The sequence below is a fragment of the Haematobia irritans genome, chromosome 2, assembly GCF_050003625.1.
Source record: "Haematobia irritans isolate KBUSLIRL chromosome 2, ASM5000362v1, whole genome shotgun sequence".
Classification (NCBI taxonomy): domain Eukaryota; kingdom Metazoa; phylum Arthropoda; class Insecta; order Diptera; family Muscidae; genus Haematobia; species Haematobia irritans.
The window spans coordinates 187642051-187663617 of NC_134398.1; the positions used below are offsets into that span (position 1 = coordinate 187642051).

The window sequence follows — 21567 nt, forward strand, 5'->3', positions numbered from 1 at the left end:
AAAATTTTCTATAGAAATAGAACTTTCACAAAAGTTTCTATAGAAATACAATTTTGATAAAATTTTCCATAAAACTATAAAACAAAAATTAGACAATATTTTGTATAGAAATCAAATTTTGACAAAATTTTCGATAGAAATAAAATTTTGACAAAATTTTCGATAGAAATAAAATTTTGACAAAATTTTCTATAGAAATAAAATTTTGACAAAATTTTTTATAGAAATAAAGTTTTGACAAAATTTTCCAGAGAAATAAAAATTTGACAAAATTTTGTATAGAAATAAAATTTTGACAGAATTTTTTATAGAAAAAAAATTTGATAAAATTTTCGATACAAATAAATTTTTGACAAAATTTTCCATAAAACTAAAAGTTTGCCAAAAAATTCTATAGAATTAAAATTTTTATAAAATTTTCGATAGAAATAAATTTTTGACAAAATTTTCCTAAAGCTAAAAATACAAAATATTCTATAGAATTAAAATTTGGACAAAATTTTTGTATAGAAATAAAATTTTGGCAAAATTTTCGATAGAAATAAAATTTTGACAAAATTTTCTATAGAAATAAAATTTTGACAACATTGCCATAGAAATAAAATTTTGACAAAATTTTTTACAGAAATAAAATTTTCTATAGAAATAAAATTTTGACAGAATTTTCTATAAAAATAAAACTTTGACAAAATTTTCTATAGAAAAAAAAATTTGATAAGATTTTCGATAGAAATAAATTTTTGACAAAATTTTCCATAAAACTTAAAGTTTGACAAAAAATTCTATGGAATTAAAATTTTGACAGAATTTTCCATAGAAATAAAATTTTGAAAAAATTTCCATAGAAATAAAATTTTGACAAAATTTTTTACAGAAATAAAATTTTCTATAGAAATAAAATTTTGACAGAATTTTCTATAAAAATAAAACTTTGACAAAATTGCCTATAGAAATAAAATTTTGAAAAAATATTGTATAGAAATAAAATTTTGACAAAATTTTCTATAGAAATAAAATTTGTTTAGTTTTGTTAGTTGACCTTTGGAATTTTACAATTTTGGGATTATTTGTTTGGCTTGAGGTCATGGACTACTGAAAAATGCTGGTGTTAATGTTTTTCATTACTTTTTATTGAAATATTGCTGTTCTCGGATATTTCGATACACCATCGGTGATCATCTTCAGCGAGATATTATCTATAAATTGTAATAAAGGGTGATTCTTTTGAGGTTAGGATTTTCATGCATTAGTATTTGACAGATCACGTGGGATTTCAGACATGGTGTCAAAGAGAAAGATGCTCAGTATGCTTTGACATTTCATCATGAATAGACTTACTAACGAGCAACGCTTGCAAATCATTGAATTTTATTACCAAAATCAGTGGCAGAAAATCCGCTTTTTTATCGACAAATTTTGTTCAGCGATGAGGCTCATTTCTGGTTGAATGGCTACGTAAATAAGCAAAATTGCCGCATTTGGAGTGAAGAGCAACCAGAAGCCGTTCAAGAACTGCCCATGCATCCCGAAAAATGCACTGTTTGGTGTGGTTTGTACGCTGGTGGAATCATTGGACCGTATTTTTTCAAAGATGCTGTTGGACGCAACGTTACGGTGAATGGCGATCGCTATCGTTCGATGCTAACAAACTTTTTGTTGCCAAAAATGGAAGAACTGAACTTGGTTGACATGTGGTTTCAACAAGATGGCGCTACATGCCACACAGCTCGCGATTCTATGGCCATTTTGAGGGAAAACTTCGGAGAACAATTCATCTCAAGAAATGGACCGGTAAGTTGGCCACCAAGATCATGCGATTTGACGCCTTTAGACTATTTTTTGTGGGGCTACGTCAAGTCTAAAGTCTACAGAAATAAGCCAGCAACTATTCCAGCTTTGGAAGACAACATTTCCGAAGAAATTCGGGCTATTCCGGCCGAAATGCTCGAAAAAGTTGCCCAAAATTGGACTTTCCGAATGGACCACCTAAGACGCAGCCGCGGTCAACATTTAAATGAAATTATCTTCAAAAAGTAAATGTCATGGACCAATCTAACGTTTCAAATAAAGAACCGATGAGATTTTGCAAATTTTATGCGTTTTTTTTTAAGAAAAGTTATCAAGCTCTTAACAAATCACCCTTTAATTTAAATATTTTACAATATTAACTTTAACGACGTTTTGAAACAAAAATATAACATCAACATCGATAGAAATATAATTTTGACAAAATTTTCTATAGAAACAAAATTTTGACGAAATTTTCTATAGAAATAAAATTTTGTCATAGTTTGATAAAATGCTCTATAGAAATAAAATGTTGACAGAATTTTCTATAGAAATAAAATTTTGACAAAATTTTCTATAGAAATAAAATTTTGACAAAATTTCTGTAGAAATTAAATTTTCTACAGAAATAAAATTTTGGTAAATTTTTCTATAGAAATAACATTTTGGTAAAATTGTCTATAGAAATAAAATTTTGACAATATTTTCTATAGAAACAAAATTTTGACGAAATTTTCTATAGAAATAAAATTTTGTCATAGTTTGATAAAATTCTCTATAGAAATAAAATGTTGACAGAATTTTCTATAGAAATAAAATTTTGACAAAATTTTCTATAGAAATAAAATTTTGACAAAATTTTCTATAGAAATAACATTTTGGTAAAATTTTTTCTTTAGAAATAAAATTTTGACAAAATTTTCTATAGAAATAAAATTTTGACAAAATTTCTATAGAAATTAAATTTTCTATAGAAATAAAATTTTGGTAAATTTTTCTATAGAAATAACATTTTGGTAAAATTGTCTATAGAAATAAAATTTTGACAAAATTTTCTATAGAAATAAAATTTTGACAAAATTTTCTAATGAAATAAAATTTTGACAAAATTTTCTATAGAAATAAAATTTTTACTAAATTTTCAATAGAAATAAAATGTTGGTAAAATTTTCTAATGAAATAAAATTTTGACAAAATGTTCAGTAGAAATATAATTTTGACTAAATTTTCTGTAGAAATAAAATGTTGGCAAAATTTTCTATAGAAATATAATTTTGACTAAATTTTCGGCCGAAATAAAATTTTGACAAAATTTTCTATGTAAATAAAATTTTGACTAAATTTTCTGTGAAATAAAATTTTGACAACATTTCATATAGAAATAGAAATTTGAAAAAAATTTCTACAGAAATAAAATTTTGACAAAATTTTCTATAGAAATAAAATTTTGACAAAATTTTTTATAGAAATAAAATGTTGACAAAATTTAAAGTCGCCTCCACGTCCACATAACCTTGTGTCCCGACCCCGGTCACGGGTAGGATACCAACACCATCGTCGTCGAGCTGAACTTGTGTTCCGAACACGGTCACGGTCAACACCTCCCCTTTCCTGCCACCGCTGCTATAGATTTCGCGGTGTTTCGATCAAGTCCCTAGTTTGAATCCGTCGTCTTCGCACTCTTCTATCCCAGGCTCTTTCGTAGTTAAACCAATACTAAATTTAACTTTATTTTATTGGAAAGAAATTATTTGCTAGTAGTTAAATTTTATTATTTTTTTTCAAAATTTTTCACAACTTCATGAAATTTTACTTTTTTTTGGTATGTCTCAAACATTTTATGAACTAAACGTGGGTATAAAGTTCAATGACCGTACACATAAGTTCAATATGAACTAAAGCAAAAGAAGATTTTCGTACGATTCCCAAAAATTGTAAGAATGAACTACTGTATGGTTAAAATGGTCATGGTTTGGCGCCAATGAGTTTCTTCTTTACTTTTAGTTAATTTTTTCTTCTATGAGAGGATGTAATTTCGTGAACTGCAGTTAAAAAGTACAACAGTGCATTAAATTTTCCCAGTTTTAACAACGCTTTGTGGAAATCTTAAAATGTGGAGTAAAATTTAGTTCAATTTTCGTGGGAGGTAGTTAATTCTTCCTATAAAACAGTTTACTTTTTTTCGGTGTAGGACCTCCAGCCGACACGTCGCCCACCCCAGTAAGCAATCCAGCAACACAGGTCTTCTGCATAGTGAGCTCCATTCCATTGTTCTCCACAAATAGATAACATAAACCAATAAATCACAATGGACTGAATAGTCTAAGTGAGCCTGAATCTTAATCGGGCTGCCACTTTAACCTAACATAAACCCATAAAGAATAAAATCAAATAGAAAATCGCCTTCTTCTTCTGTCACTTCCCCTATACATTTCTGTGACGGACTCTTTCCCTTGCGAGCTAACCCCAGCGGACGGAGGAAACTCGTCGTTACAAGCCTTTCCTAAGCCCACAACCTGAATCGGTTCCAACTTAGACAGAACTCTATCGCTTTGTTACCCTACGTTGAATTCCATCAATTTCTCCACATCAAATCTTTTATTCCGTCGCCGTGAAAAAATCGAATACAGTTTGTTTTATATAGAGAACTTGATGACTAATCGATGAAAAGACCGTAAACTTCCTTCCCGTATTCTTCGCTAGTAAGAGAATAAATCCTTTGGCGCATATCTCATATGACTCTTAATATAACCATAGTTCATAATATTACACTAACTAATATATGGTCCAGGATCTTTTTACTACAAGGCGTTCTTTTCAATCTCCACTTCGGGTTTAAAACTATATTCAACTACCTGAGAATTTACCATTAAAACAAAACAAATTTAATCAAATTCGGTTTTAAAAACTTATCATTTTATACCCGATAACCAATGTCAACTACTTCATATCCTCTTAAATACAATTATTTGGTCAACTTTCACTTTAAGCAAAAAGCAGACACATCATTTCCTGAATTCAAGACCAAAGTTTCCGGTGTCGTAGGTGCACCCAAACGAACCCATTCCCTTTTTAGACCAGCATCTGTACGGGCCGATTGAATGGCATGTTGCAAAGCAAATATTACACTAACCGCCAAACAAGTTGGAGGTTCAGCGCATGTCTTAGAACTCATAAAACCACCATTATTTGTAGAACCCCGTAACATTTCAATACGAAAATCTATAGGAATATCTTTAGCTCCGGGTGGTTTATAGGTCCAGGTATTGTTGGTCAACAATTGACCAGTTTGACGATCATATACCAACTGTTCCGTAAGCCAATAACCTAGACCTTGAACAAAAGCTCCTTCAATTTGTCCAATATCAACATTGGGATTTAAACTTTCACCCACATCTTCAAGGATATCAACTCGCTTTATCAAATGATTGCCGGTTAACACATCCACCTCAACTTCAGTCAATCCAAGGCAATAAATGTTATACGGAGGTATATCACCCATTTTGTAATGATCACTGGCTATAAGATTCACAGAACGTTGCCATGCAGTTTGCACTATCTCTTGCCAGGAAGCATTTGGTTTCAAAGATTCTCGAATAGGTTTCAATCGTTCATTGAGGGTATTACAACATTTCCTTAAGGCAAAACCAATACATTCACTAGTCATCGAGTTGGCTGTATGTAAAGAATTTGCTCCATTTATAGAGTTGGTGGTTTCAATTTTCACTAAATCCAAGGGTATGCCAAGGACATATGCAGCCACCTGAGCTGATTTTGTATTTATTCCTAGTGGAAAAGAAATAACGATTGAGACATTTTTATGATTGCAAAAGATTATATGAACTTACCTTGACCCATTTCTATACCACCATGGGATATAACTACTGAACCATCACTGTGATATATGGATACCGTTGCTGGAGCTGTTCCAAAGGGTGGAAAATGACTATAAGGAAAGTCCATAATGGCCAGACCTAAACCCCTCTTCATCCAACGATTTTGTTTATTAAAAAGGTCAATTTCCATACGACGCTGCTTATAATCCGTTGTCTTTAGGAATCGAGGTAGAAGTTCACGCATTCGATTACCTTCTTTTATGTTAATCATACGTGTGTCGGCTGGATCAAGCTTGGCCATAAAAGCTATATGCTCCATTATATTTTCAATCATGGCACAACCTAAAAGAGGAAAGATAAGCAATTAATCAAATGACATAAAAGAAAATCCCTTTCTATGTTATCGTTCAAAGAGGGTACTGGATAAGATCCTGAATCTTTAAGAGCGAAGTAATTCGCGAGAACAAAACGATTATGAAATTCGTTAAAACTTACTAGAAACTATTTCTCTCGCTTAGGGAAGGTGTACTAGCCAATACTCCGCTGGCCACTACAACGTTAGTTGGAGAAACAGTTCAGGGACAATGTGCTTCAATGTATTTGAAATGTTGATGTAACACACACCAGCAAGATAAGTGGTTCAACCATCTGAACGAGTTTGACCTGGGGTGCAGGCGACAATAAACGATGAACCAGAATCTCTCTAAGTTCCATCGAAAGGGCATCATATGTATATTGAAGCACCCACTCAGAAGGATGACTTCTGCAACGAATTTGTCGAGTTGTACCGGATTACAATTAGATATTTATAGTTCTGTTTGGGTGTTGGGTACTTCGGTACTTGGGAAGTACATCGTTCTTGGACGAGTAATACATGGTAGGAGAGCCACCGTGGTGCAATTGATAGCATGTACGCCTTGCATACATAGGGTCGTGGGCTCGAACCCAGTTTCAACCAAACACCAAAAAGTTTTTCAGCGGTGGATTATCCCATCTCAGTAATGCTGGTTACATTTCTGAGTGTTTCAAAGCTTCTCTAAGAGTTTTCACTGCAATGTGGAATGCCGTTCGGACTCGGCTATAAAAAAGAGATCGGTCAGCACTCAGTGACAGGAGAAAAGTTCACCACTGTGCTATCAGAATGGACTGAGCAGTTTAAGTGAGCCTATAATAGCGGACTGGGTCTATATCTAACCTAACCTAAGGAATAAGACAATAAGACATATGGAGTCCATATATTTTCAAAATTTATACACCAACAACATACAGGTAAACATCACCTATTACGCATGCTGGGGAAAAGTATAAAAGGCAAGCAGTGTGTGAGTTCTGGGTCGGTCAGAAGCAGTTAAGGAGGTAAAACCATATAAGTAAGTAAGGATCTTAGTAAATGGTTGCAATTGTAGAATATTGGAGAGGGAAATGAAGGTAAAATAAATAATTAAGCTAGAGATGTGCGATCACTTTAGCGACGTGTTCCAACATTTCCTTTCCTATCCGGTCCAGCCACGTGCGCCTTCATTTCTTCATCCTTTGCTTTTCCATAGTTAGAGGTGTATGATCACTCTAGTCGCGTGTTCCCTTTTCCTATTCCACAGCTAGTCTCTTTACCCCTCATCCTTTTCCTATTCCACAGCTAGAGTTGTGCGATCACTCCAGCCACGTGCTCCTTCATTTCTTCACCGTGGTGCAATGGTTAGCATGCCCGCCTTGCATACACAAGGTCGTGGGTTCGATTCCTGCTTCGACCGAACACCAAAAAGATTTTCAGCGGTGGATTATCCCACCTCAGTAATGCTGGTGACATTTCTGAGGGTTTCAAAGCTTCTCTAAGTGGTTTCACTGCAGTGTGGAACGCCGTTCGGACTCGGCTATAAAAAGGAGGTCCCTTGTCATTGAGCTTAACATGGAATCGGGCAGCACTCAGTGATAAGAGAGAAATTCACAATGGAGAGAGAAGAAGGTCACAATGGACTGAATTCAGTCCATTGTGGTACCACATTGGTGAACTTCTCTCTTATCACTGAGTGCTTCCCGATTCCATGTTAAGCTCAATGACAAGGGACTTCCTTTTTATAGCCGAGTCCGAACGGCGTTCCACATTGTAGTGAAACCACTTAGAGAAGACTTGAAACCTTCAGAAATGTCACCAGCATTACTGAGGTGGGATAATCCACCGCTGAAAAACTTTTTGGTGTTCGGTCGAAGCAGGAATCGAACCCACGACCTTGTGTATGCAAGGCGGGCATGCTAACCATTGCACCACGGTGGCTTCCACAGCTAGAGATGTGCGATCACTCTAGTCGCGTGCTCCCTTCTTCCCTCATCCGTTCCCATTGCACAGCTAGAGATGTGCGACCACTCTAATCACGTGTCATCCTTTTTCTTTCACACCTTTTTTCTATTCTACAGCTAGAGGTGTGCGACTACTTTGGCCCAGTGTTATCGTTGGAAATTTTGAAAAAGTCGCAAAACAAGTCGCATACTCAAAAAAAAGGTCGCACAAAAAAGTCGCATACATTTGTGAGGTGTTTTTATTACAAAAAATGTTCTATAAATCAACACAAAAACAATAAATGAGCAGTCCCTTTAACATAAAGAGATATTTTAACAACTTATTTTATCATAAAATTCAGTAAAAGGTAAACTTGCAATAAAGTAAAAATTGATAGTTTTTTTCTCCTTCCTAAAATTAGCAGAAATATACGAGAACGCCATCCAGTGCTAATTTACCATCAGTCAATTAAAATAACAAAAAAATTATGTTTTATACTACACTTCTAATTGATTCTGTGAAATATATTGCACGTATTATTTGTTTATGGCTAACTCTTGCAAGATTTTACTGGGAAAAAAATTCCTAGCAGAAACTTGCAACTCCTCTATTTCTCAAATGTAAAATTTGTTTTCACTCCGGCTCACTTTTGCTGGCTTTTTGGAGTAAACGAACGTCTCCAGTAAACATTTGTGATAATTATCAAAAATTAGTGGGTACTCGAACGGGGCTAGAGGAGCTGCGCCGTGTAGGTTAGGTATCCTAGGATTGGGGTCCATTGTGATACCATACGTGATTTACTTCTCTCTTAGTAATGAGTGCTTCTATGTTTAGCTCAATGACAACTTCTCATTGAAAAGTGAACTCTACTTTATAGCCGAGTTCTGGCGTCTCACATTGCGGTGAAGTACTTCGAGAAGCTTTGAAACATTCAGCATCCACCGCAGAAACACATTTTGCTCGTTGGTCGAAACTGGGGTTGAATCCATGACCCTTTGTATACAAGTCGGACCATTGCACAACGGCGGCTTCGCGTAAGGCGCACGGCGGTGAATTCCCACTTATAAAAATTGTTTAAAATTGAAGCACTGCGTGCGACAAAAATGGCACATTTTGCATATTTTAAAAAAGTCGCACAAAAAGTCGCGTGACGTCAGAAAGGTTGCAAAATGCGACTAAAGTCGCACAACGGTAATACTGCTCTGGCCACGTGTTCCCACATTGCCTCATTTGTAACCAATCTAGTCAACGTGCTCCTTCTTTCCCACATTCTTTCCTAGTTCGCAGCTAGAGGTGTGTGTGTGATCACTCTAGCCTCGTTGTGCCGCGTCTCCTCACTCTACACAAAGCAGTCAGCCGCGTGTTTTTCCAACCACCATCTAGGGGTGTGCGATCACCCTTGCAGTACATTCCCCAGTGTGACCTCTCCAATCACTTCCTAGCATCCTAACTGTATGCCGCCTACATAAAGCCGACCGACAAAGTCCGAGGACCGACGAGTCTCGGCCTCTACCACAGAAAAATACTGTTAAACACATTTCGTTGAACTAGTCAATAAAGATAACCTTTACTGAACAAAAGAAAACTAGTCTTGTTCTTTCCTCTGTCCAAAACTAATTCATTTTCTTTGACGTACTCCGGCCCGAGAGTCTTAACCCAGCCAGGAGCGGGAAAATCCGTCGTTACACAATAGAATAAACTGGAGAAATCTTTGCAATAATCTCTACACTACAATGTAAAAGAGGTCCGGAATAATTGTAAGTAGATAAACGTGTGAATCGAGATCGAACATTATCGCGCCCTATATTTAAACAACTTTCATCTAAATCAGCTTACCTTCCAGGGATCCTGGTGCTCGGATAAACGTTGAACTTGGAGCATCGGTTAAAACAATATTTCCTTCCAAACGTAGATTGGCATCAGTAAAGTTATAACAACTTCGGAATACTGGTTCACCATGGACGGGTATTAAATATTCATTGGGACTGCAACCAGCATCACCATAGAAAATATTCTGTAGACCTACAAGTCTACCATTCGCTTGTATATGGGTTTTATAATCCGATCGGTAAGCCCATCTTTTGCCATTGATATTCATCATAGATTCCAAGGATTGGACAAAACGTATGGGTCGATTAAGTTTGTAGGCAGCTAATGCCGCTGCACAGGCCACCAAATTACAGCGAGTAACTTTACATCCATAAGCACCGCCTAAGCGGCGAACTTTCAATTGAACTGTGGCGGTTTTAACATTCAACATTTTCGAAATAACCGCCTGTGTATGATTCATCCATTGGGTGGCCGAGTAGACCTCTAAACGCTGTTCATCCGGAATTACAATACAAGTTTGGGGTTCTATGGTGAAGTGATATTGAGAACCAATTTCGAATATACCATTAAATTCCATATCAGCTGGTGCTGAAAGTTTCAGTTCTGTTATGCATGATTTTAATTTGGTTTCAATGCGATCTTGTCGGTGATTAATAAAAACGTCCTCCATGGTTGACATTATAATGGGGGAATCCCCTGTAGAGTATAATACCTTAACTTTGTTAGCAGCTTTCTCGGCAATTGATTTGCTCTCAGCCAATATTATTCCCAAAGGTTGATCGTAAAAGCGAACCAAACCCTCGGTAAAAATCTCTTCATGCTCAAAATTTTGATTGGAATCCATAAAGGAATTAATTCCAGGTATATCCTTGGCAGAGAAAAAGGCTACAACACCAGCTATTTTCAAGGCTTCAGAGGCATCAATCTTCTCAATCGTTTTTCCCACCTTAGTGGCTCCCACAAAAGCACAATGCAATGCATTGGATGATGTTATAAGATCATTCATATACTTGGCTTCACCGGAGCATTGAATTAAAGCTGCAAAAGAGAAAAGAAGACCTCATTGAAGGATGTGTATTCTCCCGGAATTTCCACTTACCTTCCAATTTCTGTACTGGTTGTGTTACTGGATACACATTCTTATTTGTATCAAAGATCTGTTGACCCGAAGATAGTTCTCGTTTCAGTAAATAACCTCCACTAATGTATTCCTTGCGTACTCTATCCTTAGGTGCTATTTTCAACAGGAATTTCAACATTAAACCACAAGCCAATTTCATGCGATATTCTGGTGAAGGTTTAGGCAATATTGCATTCGGCTTTAGTGTTACGGATAAGGTAGCGAAAAGATTTGCTATTACAGTCTCATCATATATACACTGTCCCCTTAATTTATCTTCGACATCTGACGCATGAACAAAATCTGGTCGTATTCCACCAAAACAGAGACGGGCATCTTTCACCAAACCCGTTGTCATCGAATCCAAATCCAAAAGAAATCCAGCATTAACATAGGCTGAACTATTTTGGGCTCTCGGCATAATCTAAAATATACACGCCGATATTACTTTATAAAAAAAGATATATCGCCTTTCATAAAATTCGATACCTCAATTTTGCAGATCTATGCATAGATTAAGAGAAAATTTCCTGTAAGGATGAAATTTTCAGAAAATTGGCTATAGAAATGAAAGTTTAACAAAATTTCCTTAAGCCGATATCTATGCATAGATTAAGAGAAAATTTCCTGTAAGGATGAAATTTTCAGAAAATTTGCTATAGAAATGAAAGTTTAACAAAATTTCCTTAAGCCGATAGCCTTTGTAGCTAGTGCTTTAATATTTATAACAGTTTTTTGAATTAAAATAAATAAAACAAAATTTCCTATGGAAATGAAGTTTTGAAAAAATTTTAGAAATGTTCCTATTTTTGGCAATGAAATTTGAAAATTTACTATAGAAATTAAATTTTTAGAAAATTTCCTATAGAAATGAAATTTTCAGAAAATTTCCTGTAGAAATGAAATTTTCCTACAGAAATGAAATTTTCGGAACATTTCCTACAGAAATTTGGGAATTTTGGGAAAATTCCCCACAGAAATGAAACTTTAGGAACATTTTTCTATAGAAATGAATATTTGGGAACATTTCGTACAGAAATGAAATTTTGGAAAAATTTACTACAGAAATGAAATTTTGATAAAATTTCCTACAGACATAAAAATTTTACAAAAATTTCTTATTGAAATTAATTTTTTGGAAAATTTCCTATAAAAAATTAATTTTTAGTAAAAGTCCTATAGAAATGACATTTTCAGAAAATTTCCTATAGAAATGAAAGTTTAACAAAATTTCCTTAACCCGATAGCCTTTGTAGCTAGTGCTTTAATATTTATAACAGTTTTTTGAATTAAAATAAATAAAACAAAATTTCCTATGGAAATGAAGTTTTGAAAAAATTTTAGAAATGTTCCTATTTTTGGCAATGAAATTTGAAAATTTACTATAGAAATTAAATTTTTAGAAAATTTCCTATAGAAATGAAATTTTCAGAAAATTTCCTGTAGAAATGAAATTTTCCTACAGAAATGAAATTTTCGGAACATTTCCTACAGAAATTTGGGAATTTTGGGAAAATTCCCCACAGAAATGAAACTTTAGGAACATTTTTCTATAGAAATGAATATTTGGGAACATTTCGTACAGAAATGAAATTTTGGAAAAATTTACTACAGAAATGAAATTTTGATAAAATTTCCTACAGACATAAAATTTTTACAAAAATTTCTTATTGAATAAATTGGAAAATTTCCTATAAAAAATTAATTTTTAGTAAAAGTCCTATAGAAATGAAATTTTTAGAAAATTTCTTATTAAAAAATTAATATTTCGGAAAATTTCCTATAGAAATGAAAATTTCAAATAATTTCCTATAGAAATAAAATTTTGTAAATACTTCTACAGAAATGGAATTTTGAGAAATTTTTAACAAATTTCCTATCGAAATGAATTTTTGACAAAATTTTCTGTAGAAATCCAATTTGGATAAAATTTCCTTTAAAATTGAAATTTAGAGAAAATTTCCTATTCAAATGACATTTTAGTAAATTTTCTCGTATAAATGAAATTTAGAAGGTGTTCTATAGAAATGAAATTTTCAGAAAATTTCCTATGAACAGGAAATTTTTAGAAAATTTCCTATAGAAATGAAATTTTCCTACAGAAATGAAATTTTCAGAACATTTCCTACAGAAATAAAATTTTGGGAAAATTTCCCACAGAAATGAAACTTTAGGAAAATTTTTCTATAGAAATGAAGATTTGGGAACATTTCGTAAAGAAATGAAATTTTGGGAAAACTTATTACAGAAATAAAATTTTGATAAAATTTCCTACAGAAATAAAATTTTTAGAAAATTTCTTATTGAAATTAATTTTTTGGAAAATTTCGTATAAAAAATTAATTTTTAGTAAATGTCCTATAGAAATGAAATTTTTAAAAAATTTCTTATTAAAAAATTAATATTTCGGAAAATTTCCTATAGAAATGAAAATTTCAAATAATTTCCTATAGAAATGAAATTTTGTAAAATTTTTCTACAGAAATGGAATTTTAAGAAAATTTCCTACATAAATGAAATTTTGAGAAATTTTCAACAAATTTCCTATCGAAATGAATTTTTGACAAAATTTTCTGTAGAAATCCAATTTGGATAAAATTTCCTTTAAAATTGAAATTTAGAGAAAATTTCCTATTCAAATGAAATTTTAGTAAATTTTCTCGTATAAATGAAATTTAGAAGTTGTTGTATAGAAATGAAATTTTCAGAAAATTTCCTATGAACAGGAAATTTTTAGAAAATTTCCTATAGAAATTAAATTTTCCTACAGAAATGAAATTTTCAGAACATTTCCTACAGAAACGAAATTTTGGGAAAATTTCCCACAGAAATGAAACTTTAGGAAAATTTTTCTATAGAAATGAAGATTTGGGAACATTTCGTAAAGAAATGAAATTTTGGGAAAACTTATTACAGAAATAAAATTTTGACAAAATTTCCTACAGAAATGAAATTTGTAGAAAATTTCTTATAGAAATTAAATTTTTGGAAAATTTCCTATGAAAAATTAATTTTTAGTAAATTTCCTATAGAAATGAAATTTTTAGAAAATATCCTATTAAAAAATTAATATTTCGGAAAATTTTCTATAGAAATGAAAATTTCAAATAATTTCCTATAGAAATAAAATTTTGTAAAATATTTCTATAGATATTGAATTTTGAGAAAATTTCCTACACAAATGAAATTTTGAGAAATTTTCATAAAAATCCGTATCGAAATGAAATTTTGACAAAATTTTGTATAAAAATCCAATTTGGACAAAATAATAACATTTTTAAAAAATTTCCTATCGAAATGGAATTTTCACAAAATTCCCTAAAGAAATGAGATTTTCGGAAAATTTTATATAGAAATTAATGTTTCAGATAATTTCCCAGGCAAATGAATTTTTGACAAAATTCCCTATAGAAATGAAATTTTAGAACATTTTGAAAAAATTTTCTAGAGAAATGCAATTTGGACAAAAGTTCCTATAAAATTGAAATTTAGAGAAAATTTCCTATACAAATGAAATTTTAGCAAATTTTCCCGTATAAATGAAATTTACAAGTTGTTCTATAGAAATGAAATTTTTGGAAAATTTTCTATCGAAGATTTGGGAACATTTCGTAAAGAAATGAAATTTTGGGAAAACTTATTACAGAAATAAAATTTTGATAAAATTTCCTACAGAAATAAAATTTTTAGAAAATTTCTTATTGAAATTAATTTTTTGGAAAATTTCGTATAAAAAATTAATTTTTAGTAAATGTCCTATAGAAATGAAATTTTTAAAAAATTTCTTATTAAAAAATTAATATTTCGGAAAATTTCCTATAGAAATGAAAATTTCAAATAATTTCCTATAGAAATGAAATTTTGTAAAATTTTTCTACAGAAATGGAATTTTAAGAAAATTTCCTACATAAATGAAATTTTGAGAAATTTTCAACAAATTTCCTATCGAAATGAATTTTTGACAAAATTTTCTGTAGAAATCCAATTTGGATAAAATTTCCTTTAAAATTGAAATTTAGAGAAAATTTCCTATTCAAATGAAATTTTAGTAAATTTTCTCGTATAAATGAAATTTAGAAGTTGTTGTATAGAAATGAAATTTTCAGAAAATTTCCTATGAACAGGAAATTTTTAGAAAATTTCCTATAGAAATTAAATTTTCCTACAGAAATGAAATTTTCAGAACATTTCCTACAGAAACGAAATTTTGGGAAAATTTCCCACAGAAATGAAACTTTAGGAAAATTTTTCTATAGAAATGAAGATTTGGGAACATTTCGTAAAGAAATGAAATTTTGGGAAAACTTATTACAGAAATAAAATTTTGACAAAATTTCCTACAGAAATGAAATTTGTAGAAAATTTCTTATAGAAATTAAATTTTTGGAAAATTTCCTATGAAAAATTAATTTTTAGTAAATTTCCTATAGAAATGAAATTTTTAGAAAATATCCTATTAAAAAATTAATATTTCGGAAAATTTTCTATAGAAATGAAAATTTCAAATAATTTCCTATAGAAATAAAATTTTGTAAAATATTTCTATAGATATTGAATTTTGAGAAAATTTCCTACACAAATGAAATTTTGAGAAATTTTCATAAAAATCCGTATCGAAATGAAATTTTGACAAAATTTTGTATAAAAATCCAATTTGGACAAAATAATAACATTTTTAAAAAATTTCCTATCGAAATGGAATTTTCACAAAATTCCCTAAAGAAATGAGATTTTCGGAAAATTTTATATAGAAATTAATGTTTCAGATAATTTCCCAGGCAAATGAATTTTTGACAAAATTCCCTATAGAAATGAAATTTTAGAACATTTTGAAAAAATTTTCTAGAGAAATGCAATTTGGACAAAAGTTCCTATAAAATTGAAATTTAGAGAAAATTTCCTATACAAATGAAATTTTAGCAAATTTTCCCGTATAAATGAAATTTACAAGTTGTTCTATAGAAATGAAATTTTTGGAAAATTTTCTATCGAAATAAACTTGTTTAAAAATTTCCTATCGAAATGGAATTTTCACAAAATTCCCTAAAGAAATGAAATTTTCAGAAAACTTTCTATAGAAATTAATGTTTCAGAAAATTTCCCAGGCAAACGAATTTTTGACAAAATTCCCTATAGAAATGAAATTTTAGAACATTTTGACAAAATTTTCTAGAGAAATGAAATTTTGACAAAATTTCCTTTAAAATTGAAATTTAAAGAAAATTTCCTATACAAATGAAATTTTAGCAAATTTTCCCGTATTAATGAAATTTAGAAGTTGTTCTATAGAAATGAAATTTTTGGAAAATTCTCTATAGAAATAAAATTTTTAAAAAAATTCCTATCGAAATGGAATTTTCACAAAATTGCCTAAAGAAATGAAATTTTCAGAAAATTTTCTATAGAAATTAATGTTTCAGAAAATTTCCCAGGCAAATGAATTTTTGACAAAATTCCCAATAGAAATGAAATTTTAGAAGATTTTGACAAAATTTTCTAGGGAAATGCAATTTGGACAAAAGTTCCTATAAAATTGAAATTTAAAGAAAATTTCCTATACAAATGAAATTTTAGCAAATTTTCCCGTATAAATGAAATTTAGAAGTTGTTCTGTAGAAATGAAATTTTTGGAAAATTCTCTATAGAAATAAAATTTTTAAAAAAATTCCTATCGAAATGGAATTTTCACAAAATTGCCTAAAGAAATGACATTTTCAGAAAATTTTCTATAGAAATTAATGTTTCAGAAAATTTCCCAGGCAAATGAATTTTTGACAAAATTCCCAATAGAAATGAAATTTTAGAAAATTTTGACAAAATTTTCTTGGGAAATGCAATTTGGACAAAAGTTCCTATAAAATCGAAATTTAGCAAATTTTCCCGTATAAATGAAATTTAGAAATTGTTCTATAGAAATGAAATTGTTGGAAAATTTTATATTGCAATAAAATTTTTAAAAAATTTCCTATCGAAATGGAATTTTTACAGAATTCCCTAAAGAAATGAAATTTTCAGAAAATTTCCTATATAAATGAATGTTTCAGAAAATTTGCCAGGCAAATGAATTTTTGACAAAATTCCCTATAGAAATGAAATTTTAGAAAAATTTCTTTAGAACTGAAATTTTTAAAAAAATTTTCTATAAAAATGAAATATTTAGAAAATTTCCTAAAGAAATGAAACTTTTTGAAAATTTCTTATTAAAATTAAATTTTGAGAAATTAAGTTTTTAGAAAATTTTCTATAGAATTGAAAATTTTAAAAAAATTACTATCAAAATGAAAAACTTAGAAAATTTCCTAAAGAAATGGAACTTTTAGAAAATTTGCTATTGAAATTAAATTTTGAGAAAATTTCCTGTAGAAATTAAATAGAAATGAAATTTTAGAAAATTTTCTTTAGAACTGAAATTAAATTAAATTTTCGGAATATTTTCTTTAGAAATTAAATTTTCGCAAAGTTTCCTATAGAAATGAAATATTAAAAAAAAAATCCCATAAAAATGATATTGTGACAAAATTTCCTTAGAAATGAAATTGTGCCAAAATTTCCTAGAAATGAAATTTCGAAAAAAGGAAATAAATTTCGAAAAAAAGAAATAAAAATGAAATTGTGACAAAATTCCCTTAGAAATGAAATTGTGCCAAAATTTCGTAGAAATGAAATTTCGAACAAAAGGAAATAAAATGAAATTTTGGCAAAGTTTTCATAAAATTTCCCATAGAAATGAAATTTTCAGGAAAATTTGCTATAGATAAATTTCAGAAGCTTTCCTATAGAAACTAATTTTTCAGAAAATTTCCTATAAAATTGAAAATTTGACAATATTTCTTATAAAATTGAAAATTTGACAATTTTTCTTACAAAAATTAAATTTTGACAAAATTTACTATAAAAATGAAACTTTCCAATAAAAATTAAATTTTATCAAAATTTCCTATACAAATAAAATTTTGACAAAATTTCCTATAAAAATGAAATTTTGAACAAATTTCCTATAGAAATTAAATTTCTACAAAATGTCCTATAAAAATGAAATTTTGGCAAAATTTCCTATGGAAATGAAATTGTGGCAAATTTTCTTATAGAAATAAAATTAAAAAAAAAAATTATATAATATGCAATTTTGACAAAATTAAATACAAATGAAATTTCAGCAAATGTACTTAAAGGAATACAATTTTTTTAAAATTTCGTATAGAAATCAAATTTTGAAAAAAATTTCCCATAGAAAAATTTCTTTGAGAAATTTTCTATAGAAAAGAAATTGTGAGAAAATTACTTATAGAAATGAAATTTTGAGAAAATTTATTATGGAAATAAAAATTTCAGAAAATTTTCTGTAGAAAGAAAATTTTTACAAAATATCCTATTAAAAATGAAATTTTGATAAAATTACCTATAAAAATGAAATTTTGACAAAATTTCCTATAAAAATTAAAGTTTGACACAATTTTCTATAGAAATAACATTTTGGCAAATTTTTCTATAAAAATAAAATTTTGACAAAATTTTCTATAGAAATGAAATTTTGACAAAATTTTCTATAAAAATTTAATTTTGTCAAAATTACATACAAATGAAATTTTAGCATATTTTCCTATAGGAATGAAATTTTAAGAAAATTTCCTATAAAAATGAAATTTTAATAAAGTTTCCTATAGAAATGAAATTTTTGGAAAATTTCTTATATAAATGAAATTTTGAATATAGAAATGAAATTTCGAGAAATTTTCCTCGATAAATGGCTTACTTTATATGATTGGAATATGTAACGGTCCTTGGGTAAAGCTGGTAGCTCAAAACCCAAAATAAAAGTTTTTGGTGTTTTAGCATTCATATATTCTTGCATGGAGGTTTTCCGTGATTTCCTATTTGTTGCAGAGTATATTACGATGTCGGCATTGAGAGTCTCTAAGAGTAAGAAGACATCTGATGCAAAATCAGGATGGGCCCTTTTAACTGAAATATTACCGGCCAATGTGCCATTCTGAAAGGATAAATAAATGAAATGTTAAGTTAATAATCCCATGTTATAGACTACGAAAAAGTAGAAAAGTCAAATTCGAAATGAGTGCAGAATATTTGAATAGGTAAAAGCATATCGCAAATGCTGCGATATCAAGGATTGTAATCCAAAACTATATTCAAAATTTCAATGAAAAAATGTAAATTTTTCCCTAATAAATTATTATAAATTCCATAATTCACAAAACTACACAAAAAATTTTTTTTTTTCTGATTCAATCACGAAATTAATTGATCCAATTAATTTTTTAATTGAAATGTCTTCAATCACGAAAATGATAGTATCAATCACAGTTTTAATTGGGCATAGAAAAAATTCTTGATTAAAAAATTAATTGATTTCATTACCAAATTTCAATTAAGTTTTTAATTGATTCAATTAAAAACTTAATTGATGTTGATTGCAAAACTCAATTAATTTAGTAATTAAACAAAGGTAACAATTTTCAATTACATTCTGAATTGGCTTAGAATTTTTAGTTGGATTAACAATTGATTGTTTGAAAAAAAAATTAATCAAAGATTTAATCACTTTTATAACTGACTTAATCTTCCGAATTTGATTAAAAGTTAATTGTATCAATTAACTTTTTAATTAAAAATTTTAAAATTTTCAATCATTGACTAAATTAACTTAATATTTTTATCTTGATTAAAAAGTTAATTGTACCAATTAATTTATTAATTGAAAAAAATTTCAACTTCAATTAACTTTTTAATTGGAAATATTTTGGTGATATTTTTTTCTGTGTACTCACATTTCTCACCGGCACATTGGCAATTAATGCGAAATGCTGCCAGAGTTCATGGCAATATTCGAAACCAGATTGCCTCGAAACTTTTGAAAATATCTCCATAGTCTCCGATAGCGTTAGATTGGCACCCAATGTTAATTTATCCTTGGTCAATTGGTACTCTCTCAATTTTTTTACACCATGAATATCAATGAAATATTTTATCCGATCAGATTTGCGATAGAAACAATATCCGGTATTACCACCAACGAGCATATATTCATCATCCAATGGTAATTTTTCGAGAATCGTTATTAATTCATCAAAATTTTGAGGCCAAAACCATTGAATACCATCATTGTAGGTAACAGAACGTAAAGCTGGGCTGCAGTTGCTAGAGCATATCAATCCCTTATCACTCTTAGGACATTTCTTACTGACTAAATCCTCAATGTCTTGACATTCATTGGGTATCTTTATGTTACTATCTGATGCAAATGATTTCATGGCATCCAATATGGAACGATATCCTGTACAACGACATATATTGCCACTGAATGAATTCTCAATTTCTTGCATACTCAGGTTCGATCCTTTTGACTCCATTAAACTGTACATACTCATCACAAAGCCAGGACTACAGTAACCACATTGAGTGGCATTCAATTGAGCCATACGTTTTTGTATGGCATGATAGCCATCGCGTTGATTGCCGATACCCTCACAGGTAGTTATCTCCCAAGAGCCACAAGTATTCAATAAAGTAAGACACTACAAATGGAAGGAAGATGTTATTAGATCTCAGGACAAGGTGCTTATAATATATAAAATTCGGTTCTATTCTTCCATATTTCTTTCAACGACAAGTAACGTCGTTATTGAAACTTACCGAATTGGCTGACCATGTTTTTATATCCCCAGTCACAGGATGTCTACCCCTAATGGAGACCACACAAGCACCACATCCACCCTCTAAGCACATATACTTGGTACCCGTTAATTGGGCATGATCGCGGATAAAGGTATTCAATGTTATATCCGGTGACAAGGATGTAAGATTTACTAAAATTTAAAAAATTTAATTTAAAATTTAAAATAGAAAATTTTTTAATTTTATTTTTATTTTACTTAAAGCCTTAACTTTCCTTCCTCACCCTTGTATGAACTTCCATTAATTTTGAATGATACTACAGCGTCTGGTAATTTGTGTAGCTTAGTTGCTTCATCTCCTCCTAAGAGATTATCTGTAATTTTCTTCATATTTTTATAGCAAGCCGACTGCGATAACTCATCGACTATGATTTTGTCACAATTAGCACCGCATAAAATATCATTGTCATTGACAGGCTTATATTCTTCTTGGTCCTTAGTCAAAGGTTTACTTGTTTTATTTCCCATTATTGGAAAAGCTTACTGTTTTTCTTTCTTGTCAGCTACCACTAATCTTTGACTTGTTGCCTTGGGGAAAGCTTTTGGTATAGAAAGTGACAATTTTCGATACCATATACTATGTTTGAAAATTTTAATAATTATTGTTTTTTTTTTATACCCTCCACCATAGGATGGGGGGTATATTAACTTTGTCATTCCGTTTGTAAAACATCGAAATATTGCTCTAAGACCCCATAAAGTGTAGATATTCTGGGTCGTGGTGAAATTCTGAGTCGATCTGAGCATGTCGTCCGTCCGTCTGTTGAAATCACGCTAACTTCCGAACGAAACAAGCTATCGACTTGAAACTTGGCACAAGTAGTTGTTATTGATTTAGGTCGGATGGTATTGCAAATGGGCCATATCGGTCCACTTTTACGTATAGCCCCCATATAAACGGACCCCCAAATTTGGCTTGCGAATCCCCTAAGAGAAGCAAATTTCATCCGGCTGAAATTTGGTACATGGTCCACATCGGTCAATAATTATATATAGCCCCCATATAAACCGATTCCCAGATTTGAA

The 21567-nt window shown here is 30.2% G+C and overlaps 1 protein-coding gene across 1 annotated transcript; it reads right to left on the minus strand.

Annotated features, from left to right (window-relative positions):
* Positions 1-4682: 4682 nt before the first annotated feature.
* LOC142226821 (uncharacterized) lies at positions 4683-21056 on the minus strand. The gene is made up of 8 exons (XM_075297048.1): positions 20766-21056; positions 20501-20673; positions 19636-20382; positions 18603-18839; positions 10829-11273; positions 9736-10767; positions 5637-5966; positions 4683-5574 (listed from the first exon to the last, which is right to left on the minus strand). Exons 1-8 carry the CDS (start codon positions 21007-21009, stop codon positions 4769-4771), a joined length of 4014 nt encoding a protein of 1337 aa, XP_075153163.1. The 5' UTR covers positions 21010-21056; the 3' UTR covers positions 4683-4768.
* Positions 21057-21567: the final 511 nt, after the last annotated feature.